This window comes from Cheilinus undulatus, linkage group 22 (assembly GCF_018320785.1).
Source record: "Cheilinus undulatus linkage group 22, ASM1832078v1, whole genome shotgun sequence".
Lineage (NCBI taxonomy): Eukaryota > Metazoa > Chordata > Actinopteri > Labriformes > Labridae > Cheilinus > Cheilinus undulatus.
This window is the reverse complement of record NC_054886.1, coordinates 22,768,025-22,782,098: the sequence shown is the minus strand read 5'-3', so window position 1 is coordinate 22,782,098 and position 14,074 is coordinate 22,768,025. Positions and strand designations below refer to the sequence as shown.

At 38.3% G+C, this 14,074-nt stretch overlaps 1 protein-coding gene across 1 annotated transcript; it reads right to left on the bottom strand.

Moving 5' to 3' along the window:
- Window positions 1-4,197: 4,197 nt before the first annotated feature.
- On the bottom strand, window positions 4,198-12,576 carry tm4sf5 (transmembrane 4 L six family member 5). Its single transcript, XM_041778944.1, has 5 exons — window positions 12,299-12,576; window positions 10,884-10,964; window positions 8,401-8,543; window positions 6,147-6,339; window positions 4,198-4,376 (listed from the first exon to the last, which is right to left on the bottom strand). Exons 1-5 carry the CDS (start codon window positions 12,470-12,472, stop codon window positions 4,359-4,361), a joined length of 609 nt encoding a protein of 202 aa, XP_041634878.1. The 5' UTR covers window positions 12,473-12,576; the 3' UTR covers window positions 4,198-4,358.
- Between the last annotated feature and the right edge of the window lie 1,498 nt (window positions 12,577-14,074).

The window sequence follows — 14,074 nt, the reverse complement described above, 5'->3', positions numbered from 1 at the left end:
TTTCACCCAGTTTTCCGTCTGCTTTCCCCCCTCCACTGAAAAGGTCAAGCAGAGTAGGGAGGTGCAATTTCGGGAAGGGGGAGGCCTACATTGCCAAATAATAGCCCTCACACCAGGATCCAAACAAGTGCACAAGGTGAATTTTGTGCTCCAATGACCGTCTTTTTGACCTATTGTTGCATTCGGTCTGTTTCTTGGTGGACCTCATTCTGTCTTCAAGTCTCCTTTGATGAATGTGAGCACTTACATCATTGTTTATTCACCACACCATTAAAAAGTACTTTCTTTGCCTCTCTGGATTCTTTCAGAGGGGCTTCAATTTGCATGAGAAGTGACCGCGAAGGGCCCCTTTCCCACCATTCTTTTATTCCAAATTCTTCTCGCTTATGCTCTTTCCTCGCTTTGTGCTGTGCGTTATATAAGAGAGCTGCAAAACACCGGCCAAACAGTTTAATGTGGTCACTGCGTAGGACACAGAGTTTATTTATGCAATTGCATAGTTTCCCCCTCTGTGCCCATGAGGCTCGAATAAGGCTGCTCCAGAAATATATAAAGAGTCATTATTAATGAGGCCACTGAAGGTGCGTCCACATGTATTTATCTGTACAGTCAGAGACTTTGGCTTCAGCTTTGATCCACAGCTTTGTGTTGTTTGGCCTCCCTCAAGACACTGAGTCTATATTTACCTGACTGCCGCCCTGCACCAGGCTTTTAACTTGAAAGTTAGGTAACAATTACCAAGAAGAGGCTCCTTGGCAACAAAAGATTATGAGCTTAACCTGCACCTATGCTAATGGGTGCTGCGGATCCAGATTGTGTACTGTTTTTGCAGCTGCAGTGTTGCCAGTTTCCGCAGGGGGCGATCTGACCTTTGACGTTGTCTCCAGTGCACAGTAATCCTGTTAGATCTGGCTGTCTGGACTTTCAAGCACGGCACGAGATGAATAAGTGACAGTGATTCTGCAGAGGCTCGTCAACTGGAAAATCAGTTTGTGTTTCCATGAATACAAACCCCAGTGCCAAAAAAGTTGTGCAAAATGCGAAAAGAAAACCCGGAACATTCCACAGGTAAGAAGACGATTTGCTAACAAGTGAAAGTACCAAGTGTGGGTACAAAGGAGCACTCCTGAAAGGGTCAGCTGTTCACAAACAACCGTGGTCAGGGTTCTCCACTTTTCAAAAGACTTTAGGGGCAAAAGAGAAAAAGTAACATCCAGACTTTAATCAACACTTAGTTCAAAAATGTATGTGGGTGTATTAGTGCCTATGACATGGTCACTTGCACATCTGTGAAGGCACCATTAACACTGAGAGGTATAGGTTTTGGAGAAACTTGTACTTCAAACCAGGTGTCCTTTTCAGGGACCAGGGCTGCCCACAGAATTGGCTGGGCTCCTGACAAACCCAGAGAATTGGCCCTCCCCATTTGTGATTCACTGATATCAATGCACCCTGTTAGCATCCTGGCTAACAGTTGTATCAAACAATTATTGGATTCTATTGTCAGAATAATCAATTTGTGCAACTTTTTAACCAATTTTCACCGTGATTTTTTCTACTTATTTTTGCCACTTTTAACCCATTTGTGCTGTTTGTTGCTCTTCAGTGCCACCTTTAACCCTTTTTACCAGTTTCCTCCCCTTTTTGCTGCATTATGCTACTTTTCACTGACATGGCATGTCAGTGAAAACCACTTATACACAGAGTTTGGGAAAGGGCAGAGCCTTTAAAAAAACTTGGAGTGTGATTGGATGAACGTTGTCTGTCACATCTTTACGGGCCAATCAGAGCAACAAAGCTGATGGCGTAGCTGCTTTTGAGCTGCACCCCTACTGAGGACTAAATTCCTAGGTAACTGCATAACGCGGACCATGGCGTCTGTAGACATGTCAGTACACGACTTTGGTCGTTTCTGAAAAGATAACAACTCATTGCTGTTCTTTGTTCTTCTTTTAACGAAGAAATGTCGTCAATTTCTGATGAAACTGGTGCTTTAGCAGCATCAACACTAATGTAGTCCGCCATAATTGCACCAGTCTCTTGTTACTGCTTGCACATGTAACAACTCTGGCACGCCAGAAAGTACCGCCCCTCGTCACTGATTGGTCTTGTCACTTTCTAACCAGGCCCAAACTGTTCAGACGGGAGCTTTGTAAGATGGATTTGCCAGTGAGAAACACGGAAACGGGCGTATCCATCTGCTTTGCAAGGTTAACTTTTCACTCTTTTTTGCTATCACTTTGCCAAATTGACAAATTTTGTGCAGCTTTTGTCTGTTTTTGCTACTTGTGCTGCTTGCCCCCCATTTTGCCATTTTCCACCCATGTTTGCCACCTGCAAGTTTAAACCCATTTGTGCCACATGTTGGCCATTTTTCTGGTTTTAACCAATTTTTTTTCTTTTTAACCCATTTTTGCCACCTAGCCAATTTTAACACTTTTTTCTACCCATGTGGTTGTTTGATACTCATTAATGCATATTGTTTTGCAAAATTTCACCTTTTTGCTTCATTTGGCCCATTTTTGCCACATTATGTCACTTTAATTACAATTTTGCACCATTTTGCCACTTTAACAAATTTTGGTTGCTTTTGGTCCATTTGTACTACTTGTGCTGCTTTCTCCCATTCTGCCACTTTCCACCCATTTTTGCCTCTTCTTTATGAGTTTTACCCCATTTTTGCCATTTTTAACCAATTTTTCTCAGTTTTAACCAATTTTACCACTTTTTGCCCACATTTGCCTTTTTTTTTCCAGTTTCACCCATCTTTGCCTCTGTTCTCCTAACTTTTTGCTCCTTTTCACAACTATGTAATTATAGTCCATGAAAGTAGCCTCCGTTTTTTTATGCTTTATTTTCTTGCATCCTGATGTTTGTGCACATCATGGTTTTGCTATGAAGTCTGATATTACTTTACTAAACACAAACAAAATAATTGACTTTGTGCTGTATTTAAAAATAGGTTCAAAGGATTTGTAAATCACGGTGTTCTGTTATTATTCGTATTTTACACAACATCCTAAAGCAGGGGAAGCAAAGAAGAAGAAACTGATGTCATATCTCAAATATACTTTGCAAAGCACAAGAAAATAGTCACAAAACACAGGTGAATATCAAAATATGTTTGTGAGTATAGTTTTATTTCTTCATATTTTCTTGTGCTGTCAAATTCCAGTTAAACAAAATGCTAACCTTAGGATATACACTTTAAGAAAACATATTTTATTTACATTAATGCTGTAAAACATAATTCACATGTAGAGTTTGTGAATGAAAATGGCACCAGTGTGACATTTGTGATGTGGAATTTATTTTAGGGAATAAATAAAACAGTCGCATTCCTTGGTGAATAATTTCACACCCAATTAAATGTATATTATTATAGCATTTAGATGACTGGTCTAAAGTCAGGAAAACCCAAAACGGTTGAAAATTCATCACTATTTATTCAACACATTAAAGCAGCACTGGGTAAACATCATGAAGTTAGTTTGCAGAATGCAACAAAAGTTAGCAGTGTTACCAACACCAGCCTTACAGGTTAACTAATTATTGTGCTGAATGTTGTCACTCATTGACAGTCTGTTTTATCTTTATTGGCATTTCCTGGATAAGAATAATGCTGAACTGTCCCAACAGGATGCTAACAGTGTTATCATAGACTGCATTAAGACTTGAATGAAGCCTAAGTTGTTTGGTTACTGAAGGTGGCTTCTGAGTTCACCAGCCACCATGTTAAAAATGCTCTCAACTCCTTAAATCCAAAGAGGTGGAAGTGAGGTGGGTCCTAAGCCTCCTGACATGTAGCTGCGCTGTAACAGTCTGAAGTTTTATCAGCCATGTTGAAATTGGTGTTTTAACATGGGTGTGAATGTGACTTCAAGTACTTCTGAGCAAGCCTCCATTGGACATCAGAGGAAATGCAGGTTAATTGTTCCATTTAAAAAGAGTATACATCGGATTAAAGAGCATTGTGGCAGCGTTGGAGTAGCCAGTACCACAGTTACAGTTGCTAGTCTTGGCGGACAGCTGCTTTACAGTATAGACCGAGTGTTGTACTGGGATTGTGAGCCTGGTCTTATAGAAAATATTAAGAATTAGGTTAATCAACTGCTGAGGGAGCGACTAACTGTTTAGCCTGCTCATCGTGTGCATCCCTTATAATAGCCAACAGCTTGGACAAAAATCATACTGTAATAAGGTAAAACATTTTATTTAAAAAAAATCTAATTAATGAACTTGGAGTCAAAAAAGCATCAAGATTTAGTTTCACAAAGTCATAGCCCTGATTTTAAACAATTTTGAAGCAAATGAAACGCAGAGAAGCTTCCTGGTCCTTTTGAAGGCGATCATCACTTTCACAATCCACTGTCATCCTGCAACAGGACAGAAATCACACATTTACTTTAGAGTTGGAGAGTAACCTGCAAAAAGTGACTGACATGGCTGTAAATGAATGTGAGATTTGTGTTAATGTGTGGAGGGATATGATGCACCTGTACATGTGTCCGTATTTCCTCAGAAATATATAAATTTATATTTTAAAAGGTTGTAGAAACATTCTTAAGCTTCTTCAGTGTTTGTGAATCCTGTATGAAACTATATTCTCCCTATGCCTCATTAGTGTACATATACATAGTGGTTTAAATTAAGTGCAAGCTGGCATGTCAGTTTCTGCATTCATCACTATACGTTCAACCAAGTGCTAAACCTGAGTTTAATGTTCAAGCTGTGGAGATATTTTTGTCCAAAATGGTACATTCTGGCCTTTTCCAGTTCACCTATGGAGTTCAGTCAGTCCCCATATTGAGACAAATGTTCAGTCCTTTTTTCAGTCAAAAAGGAAAATTGAAAGACAGTAGATTATTTGAGGATAGAATTGGTAAATTACATCTTTTGCTTTTAATTCAGTAAAAAAGTATAACTTTTTAATAGTACTTAAATCTATTATTGTTGGGGTTTCAGTGATAAATTTGGGTTTGACACCTCTGTAACAATTCTGGTCTGTAAAGCCCTACTCATACTTGCACAAAACTCCTGAATTTAACTCTAAAAAATTCCAGGATATTTAAAGTTTGCGTATGTAAAGGGAGCTTTAGTATCAGTTTTTCAGAAATGTACTTATTAGATAGCCAGCTGTGAGGTAAAATTATGCTAGCAGCTTAGCTAAAGAAAGGCTGATAGCTTGACTTAATAAGGGATCGTAGAATAATCAAAGTCCTTTGAAGAGAAATGTTCAGTGTTTCATAAACTATAGCCTTTCATGACAGCGAAAGCTGGATATGTTTTCATTAAATTTAAGCTAACTAGCAGCTACTTAGCTCAGAGCAAAGACTGGGCGAATGGTGAGACCTGCTTTGTGATTTCAGAGGCTAACACTTTGAATAGAAGTTAGAATTTCACATTTAAATAGTTTCATTTCCCATGTTGCCAAGGGTTGTATGTTAGCTTCAGCTACAGCATGCAGCTAGCTAGCTTGGATTTACATGTGAGTAAAATGAGAAGAAAGTTGTTGACTTTAATATTCCTTTCTACTTTCTGTTAAATTTGAACTTCACTGGCAACTGGTTAGCACATCTCAAAAATAGTGAAGTGCTAGGCTAACAATATTTAGCTTAGAATTTCATATTCTGTTAGTACTTTGGCATCAAACTCCTCTGTTTGTTGTCTTTCACCAAATTTTAAGCTATAACCAGAGGCGACTTTACGTTGTTTTTCCTCATTTTAAAAAAGATACCCTGCATAATTCACAGAGCTTCTCTAAAGTTCACCAAGTTGTTGATATTTTTTTTAAATCGCTCATTAGGCCCATTTTCCTGTCTGGCTGTGAAAGCTCTGCTAAATCTCTGCTAATCTAACCACTTCCTTTCACACACATGAACATGAGGTCAAAACTACCACGTTTTCCCTTTCCTGTTTTCCAACCGTGGTGGGCCTGATAGAAACTCAGAATTTCAGAAGAGAGCTAAAACAACACTGTTGAAACAAGCTATAAGGCTTCGTTGATCACTATGAGGAACCCAAATAGTGTTGCTTGGTTCAGTTAAATAAAACAGTTAAAATGTGATTACTTCCTTTTTCATATCTGCTCTGGATCCTTCTCAACATTTGAAGTAATTTCAGAGATTTCAGGAGTTGTGACCTACATCTTTGCTGTCCCGACAGTCCCCACAGATGCATCCCATGCAGCCATTGATGACCTGGATGCCACAGAGCACCAGCTGCAGCACCCCCATTGAGAGCAGAATGGAGAACAGAACGACATGCCACATCACTGCGTTCTTTGGAAATGTGCATATTGTCCACAGAGTCTGGTTAACGAGGTAGCTGCCATTACCACTGCACAAAAGAATGATAACAACATTAAACAGTGCTCATGACACACAAAGCAACCTTTATGAAAAAATGTGAAGCAGGCCAAGCATTGGGGATGCAGGAGAAAGTATGATGACTGAGTTTGGAAAAATGTGTCAGTGAGAAGGTGAGTGGAACAAGTGAGGAGTGGACGGAAAAAAGAGAAATGTTTTTTTAAACAAATATTAAGATTTTACAAGACAGTCTGGCTGCAGATCACAGCTCTCAGACAGCCCATCTTGCAAACCACTACTGTGAGATGCTGCCTGTAAGAAACAAAATACATGATAAAACTTTCAAAATAAGCTAGATTAAACTTCTGATTAAGGTTAGGGTAAGGGTTAAGGCTAGGGTGAGCATGCTAAAAGTTAAAAGTCAAAAACCGGACCTACAAACCTGAGTACAAAACAATTAATAAAGTTGATCAGTCTGTTTGGAGGAAAAAGGCTTGTCGTCCTTGAACACACTCTAATGGAGCTAATGTAGCTAAGGCTAAAGCTGACTAAGCTATGTTAGTTACTTAGCAAATGTAGCTCAAGCTTAAGCTAACAAAGCTATGTTAGTTACATTAGCTTATGCTATGTCTGCTAATGTAACTATTTCAGATTCATAGCTACACTGGCTTTAGCTATGTTAGCTACATAGCAAACAGAGCTCAAACCTAAGCTAACAAAGCTATGTTAGTTATGTTAGCTTAAACTATGCCTGCTAATGTAGCTTTGTTAGATTGATAGCTACATTAGCTTTAGCTATGTTAGCTACATAGCAAGCATAGCTCAAGCTTAAGCTAATAAAGCTATGTTAGTTACGTTAGCTTAAGCTATGCCTGCTAATGTAGCTTTTTTAGATTCATAACTACATTAGCTTTAGCTATGTTAGCTACAAAGCAAACATAGCTCAAGCTTGAGCTAACAAAGCTATGTTAGTTACGTTAGCGTATGCTATGTTTGCTAATGTAGCTTTTTTAGATTCATAGCTACATTAGCTTTAGCTATATTAGTTTTGTAGCTACATGGCTAGGAGCTTGATTTTTAAATACCTGTGGCAAAAGGTCTGATTAAAAGAAATGAATCCAATAATTAACAGGTGCGAGCAAATCCTATTATTCATAAGAGTGTGTCAGAAAGATTCTATACCACTGAAAACTAGCTTCCTACCTCCTTTAACATGAAAAGAAATACCTCTTTATGTCTTATTTTTGGTCTTTTATGCCTTTATTGAAGATAGGATGATGGATTGGGTCTGGTACTGGGGTTAGATAGAAAGAATGGGAAAGATCCCACTGGCTGGACTTGAACCAAGGCTGCCAGCATCAGAGACAACAGCCTCCATACATGGGGTGCACAGAAATGTTTCCTCTCTCAAAGTGAAATAGTCTCTTAAAAGGAGGCTGATAAACTATCCCTGCTCTGGAACAAGGCAAACAGAATAAAAAGAGGAAATTGAGGTTTGCAGGAGGAAGAACAACATAAGGTTTACCATTGTTATTCCACACTGGTTCCTTTAATCTGTGGGATCAACATCACAACATTAACAACAGGCTCTTATTCATCAACCTTGTCCCAATCAGCTGATGGGCCTCCATCAGGTGATTCAGTTTTTCCTGCCTAAGCTTAAAAAATGCTTCAGTGGTGCCAATCCTGTTATCCTTTGGGCTCTATCATTCATGTTGTTTAGAGGCCAAGAAGGAGACAGAGAATAATAGAGCAATTGTTCTTTAACTTCAAAAGCCAAGACGGCTAATCTGTAGCTTAGCAAGACCTACGAACGAGCTAATAAAAGAATTTCCCAGGCATCTTTAAAGCTCAAGAGAAGCTGCAAACAGACAGGCAACGGAGCAGCTGGTCCAGTCTGCCACCTAGTGGACTTTAAAAGTAATGCATCAGTAACATAGTGTTTAAAGTACTTTAAAAAGGAGAAAATAAGTAAATGTGGGTGACAGAGAAGTGCAGACATGCCTGAAAGATGAAAAAACCCTGCTGAACTTCATTATAAGGAGAAAAAAGGCAGTTGACCACGCGTAAGTAATAACAGATAAACACTCACGTGCCATAGTGCTCAAAAGGGTATTCCCATTCGCCATCCGCCACCTTACACTGGGGTCCAATGGCCAGACCGGCTGAGGACACACTGATGCAGTAGATCGCGCCAACCACGCCGAAAGCAGAGCAGAACACAGAGTTCAGCATCTGGAAGAGAGACACGAATAAAGTAGAGTCTTATCACAGAGATATTTTGACTTTAAGAAGAAATACAATTCTTCTGTGGCTGTGTTCTGTCTAAAATGTGTCTTTTTTGCTCTTTTAGCCTTTTGATTTCACCTTTTTGCTGTTTATTTCCTTCTGTACTACAAACTCCACCACCAAAAAGGTGGGACATTGTTTATAATGTGATGTGTGTAATTTGCAACTCCCTCTCAAACTATATTCAATTAAACAGTCAAAATACGACTTATGTTGTTTGAACTGGAAAACTTTATTTATGTACTCGTTCATGTATTAGAAATAAACACACATTCTTAATTTTGTGCCCTGCAACATGTTCCAAAAAAGTTGGGAAAGATTAGGATCAGTCATAATCGATAACAGTGGGAAGTTTTCATCTTGTGAAAGACCACCCTGGCACACAGATGGGCAGCTTATGTACAAAAGCAAGATAAGAGATTTTACCATCTACAGTCCATAATATCATCAAAAGACCTTCAATTCTCATGGTGGCACTGCATTAAAAACCAGCATCATTCTATGATGGATATTACAGCCTGGGCTTAGGAGCACTTCAGAAAACGCCTGTCAGTTAACCTGGTGTGTCACTGCATCTGCAAATGTAAGTTAAGACTCTACCATGTAAAGCGAAAGCAATACATCAACAACATCCAGAAGTGCTGCTGCCTTCTCTGAGTTCAAGTGAGATGGACTGACCTAAAATGTCAAAGTCAGTTGGTCTGACTGTCCACATTTTGTGTTGTCAGCCTCAAAACCAGCAGACAACACATATCATTAATACTGAGAGGTGCCTACAAGTTATGGTGCAATTTATACTTCAAACTAGACAATGTTTTTTCAGGGACGCCCCTGCTTATTTCAGCTAGACAGTACAAAACTACATTCTGGTTGAGTTACAACAGCATGGCTTCACAGTAAGTGAGTGAGAGTGCCGGCACTAGAGTGGCCAGACCTGTCTCCCATTAAAAAATGTATGGTGCACTGTGGAGTGCAAAATGTCTAATTGAAACCCTGCACTGTTTGCCAACTAAAAATGTACTTAAAGCAAGAACGGGAAAGATTTTTTTTATATAATCGCCCATTCTTGTGGACTTTATAATTCAATAACACTTCAACAGACTTTCATCAAACTTTGCAAAAACGTTAACTCTGGCCTCAGCATGAACTGGTTTATCTTGGAAGTCATATGTCAAAGGTCAAGGTCACTGGACCTCCTTTTCATCCCCTACTTTCCAAGTCATTCTTTGACAATAATATCTTTATAACTCTCTAAGGGATTTCCTTCAAACTTAGCACAAATCTTCATCTTGACTCAAGTATGAACCAATAGGATTTCAGAGGTCAAAGGTGGAAGGTTAGGGTCATGGGGCTTGTGCATTTCTTGCTTGTGAACTTCTCAAGGATGCATTTAGGATCAGAAAAAAGGAAGGCAGATTAACATATGAGGTAGAGGAGCATTTAAGAAAGACTTATTCAGATCCAGAGAAGAATAGCGAATCAGGCCTTCCACCCGATATGCCAAATTTGGAGAGAAAGAATTTAGTATGGATGTAGGACTACCAAGGTGGAAGGAAGAGCAGGCTGTAGTAATGTGTGCAAAGGCTTCTTCGGTCACAGGGCCAAATGGAGTTCCCTACTGGGTCTATGAAAGCGTGACTGATGTCCCCAGATTTCTTTGGCTATTACTGAGGTTAGTATGGGGAAAACATCTGATCCTAAGAGCCTGGTGTAGCGCAGTGAGAATACTGATTCCCAAGGAGAAGGAGTCAACTGATCTAAACCAGTTTAGAACCATTTCACTCTTATACGTGGAGGAAAAGATTTTCCTTAGTATCGCGGTACATAGGCTAGCTAGTTACTTAGAAATTAATAGTTTAATGGACACAAAAGTGTTGAAAGCAGGGAGTGTTATAAAGATATTATGTTCAAATGTCCACAAAGACTTGAGGATAAACTGACCAGATTTTGGAGGTTAAAGGCAAAGTTAAAGATGATTATGTTTTGTTATAACATTTTTGCCACAGAAAATGTCCCACCCCTTTTCTTTGACCATCCACAGTGCTTTTATTGTCCAGCAGAAAAACATCATGGCAGCACATAACCACCTATCTCAGTTTAAATATTTAATAGTATTGTAAAGCATAATAAATGGGAAATAAAAACTAAAAAGCATGTTTGTAGAGTTCACATGAGGTTTTTCAAATAAAGATGATTCATGTTTGTTCTTTGGTCTTTGGCGTGAATCACGTTGCTTTTACCTTTTACCACCTATCATTATCGGTCCTCTTAAATGACTTTACTCACCCGGCATCTGTTTCCACAGCAACCTGCTCCACAGCAACCCTTGCCCCCGGCCCTGATTGCCGAACAGCTTGGACATAGCATCTGCAAAGTTAGAAATATTCATTTTTATCTTAAATATCAAGAGGATCATAGGGTAAATCTTTACATATGTCAGCTGAATATAGAGTTTCCCTTCAGCATTTTTAAAACGAGCCCACTGGATCAAACATAATGTGTCCATGCGCTTTTGTCCGTTATCTCTTTAACCAAATATTTGTGGATTCTTATTTGAGTTTCACTCTCTTCTTCTCCCAGCAGTCAGTGACGCCAAATATCAGCAAAGTTTGGAGGAGGAGTTTAAAAAACCTGGTTGCTGTTCCAAACGGTAATAAAACAGCGATAACGGCATATGCTGAAAGATTCAAAGGTCCCTGCAGTCGACTAATAAGATAAGTTTTTATGAATTATTTACTGCAGTTGTAAAGCTGTAAAGTTTTAAGATTAAACAACTAGACACTCACAGGCAGATACATAGGGTGTGTGCACCCTTGGTGAGGAATTTTAGGAGCTCAAACAGCTTGAACACACTAATCACATCCAAGATTTATTATATTTCATTTTCTTAAAAAGATATACATTACACATATGGCTGATCTGATGTAATAATGAGGATAATATAGAGCTTCTTTTCTAAAGTACAGTAACAGAACAACTGTGTAAAGGCGTTCCTTTAACTTCTATTATATGGTATATACCCTTTAAAGGAAAAATCAAAATTTTTTCAGACTTATCACAAGTAAAAGCACTAAATGTAGAAAAAGATGTTCAAAAAGGATTATCACTTTAAATGTGTGTATTATTTTTATTTAGAAGCACTCTTCAAGTGTTTGCCAGTTAAATTTTTAACCCTTTAATTTGACTGAATGCATGTCGGATGTTCTTTTTAACACCATAGATTGGACATTTGACATGATATCAAGTAATTTATGTGAAAGAATGATTAGTTTGTGCCAAATTTGCCTTATTTAAGCTTTAGTTTTCAATTTCCTCCTTAGACTTTAATGCACATTTAGTTTTAGTTTTAAATCCAGGCTAGAATTAAAAAAAGAAAGTCTCTTTGCGTTTTGTTTTCCAGCTTAATATTCATTTAAATGTAAACCCTATCTTAGTTAAGGAACCATCTATTGAAAGAAACCAAGTTTTTAGCCATTTTCCTCCAGACAATGTGAAAAGTAAAGATAAACTCTTCTTTCATACGGACATAAAAAAATACTCATGTTGACACACAAACTCAAACAAATAATCTCTCTAAAACAACAAGACAGAGCAAAATCCCACAAATGAGAATGCACAATTTTGTAAAAGGCTGAGATAATGACTCATAAATCCTACTGAAGCACAAATTAAGAATCAAAGATGCACAATTTAATACTCACAAAGAGGCCTCCCCCGATGAGGCCCCCCATGAGCCACACTTGAAAGGAGATCTGACCATTACCCAGCTGCTCCCCATCAGGGAAGAACAGCAGCAGGTTGGAGATCATGCAGACGAACGCAGACGGCAGCAGGATCAAGCCCACCAGGCGGGCACATTTCCCTGTACAGCACATGTTACTTTAATTTTTCTTAATTTCAGTCTCTCCGTGTTTCTTCTCTCGCTACGAGTGTGGACGAAGTCAGTGCAAAAAAGGATGTGTATGAGAAAGGCACCCCCCTCTAATACTGGAGTCAAATAGAAGCAGTCAGAGCAGGACAGAGAGAGAGAGAGAGAGAGAGAGAGAGCAAAGGCTAAGAGGTGGTGTGACTGCACTGTTATCAGACAGAGCTGTTCATCTTTTAGGGTCGCTAATTGAAGGGAAGTCCTGGACTTATCTCTTTTTCTGTTCAAAACTAAAAATGCGTACGTTAAACCTGTCAACTTAAAGAACAGAGAAAAGGGAAGTTATCGTTTGTTTATTAGTGTTTAGGGGCTCTATCATGCAGTCCAGTGCCCTTTGGTTACTGTTCATATCAGTCTGTTTGCTCTATTTATGGCCTTTGAAAACACAGTGAGGGCTTGTCTGACGGTACAGCTTTATAGGAGGAAACATGCATCTACTCATGCTATGGGGTAGAAATTAGAGGGACAGTAAAGCTGGTTTTATTTGGAGTCGTGACTCAGAAAGGTTGGAAACTGGACTACACTACTACACTTTGTAATTGAATTTCAGAAAACAGATATGACAAACTGAAAATGACTGGTTATTTGATTTTTGTTTGGAAACAGAAAAATGTATGATGATTTTCTTTACATGGTAAAAAACAGATGTGTGACAAAACAAAAGAAAAAAGGCTTAGCAATTCAAATAACAAAATGTTCTTATATTAGAAGCCTTTTTCAAACATCAAGATTTGTTTGACACAGGACAATTTCAAAGCAATATTAATCATTAAAAAATGTACATTAGCCCAGTATTCATTAATCAAATATCACATGTGCTTTAGTAATTCACACAAAGCCTTTTAAATTTCACACTTTAAAAAAAAAATAAAATAAAATAATTTAACTGCTCTTTTTTCTTTATAATTTGTGTTTTTGTTTTGGCCTATTTGCCTTACTCTGTGTGTGTGTTCGGGAAATTTGATCTCACCTTTTTGCATTTTAAATCCAGTGGTGTTTAACTTTTGCTCATCTTTAAGCCTTTTAATCCCAACTTTTTTGGAATTGGGGTTATAAATCTATCTATTTTCTTCACATCTTTCAGGTATTTTTTTTGGACTTGAAACTTCTCAGCTTTAAAAACGTGTTACAAAAGAGATCAGAGAGTGTTCTGGTAACTTTTTTAGGGTAAGTAAGGCAGAGTTTCTTTCTTGCTTGTGTTTATCTCAGCATTTTATTGTAGCATAAAGCTGTGTGTATGTATCAAACAACTAGCATAATACAGCTGTGGTTGTTGTTATCGTGCAGGGTTGATTTGGGCTGTAATGCTGGGCATGAGGAGCTTTTCTTTTATAAGGCCCACTGATCCTTGCGACACCCCTGCATCAGGCCATCAATAAATACAAAACTATAGACATAAGACTAAAGAAAAAGTCCAGAGGATAGTCATACAACAATTTGAAAAACTAGTCAGAAAACAAGCAAATGGCAGAAGGGACAGTTAAGATGAAAATTCTTTAAATACACACATTAAAAACACACATAACCTCTTTGTGAAAGTTCGGTTCACCCT

Coding starts and splice junctions, on each gene's coding strand:
- tm4sf5 (XM_041778944.1), bottom strand. CDS start 12,472: ATGTGCTGTACAGGGAAATGTGCCCGCCTGGTGGGCTTGATCCTGCTG. Junction 8,544..10,883: donor GCTGTGGAAACAGATGCCGG/GTGAGTAAAGTC, acceptor TCTCTCTTCCAG/ATGCTGAACTCTGTGTTCTG. Junction 6,340..8,400: donor CCTTTTGAGCACTATGGCAC/GTGAGTGTTTAT, acceptor TCTTTTGTGCAG/TGGTAATGGCAGCTACCTCG.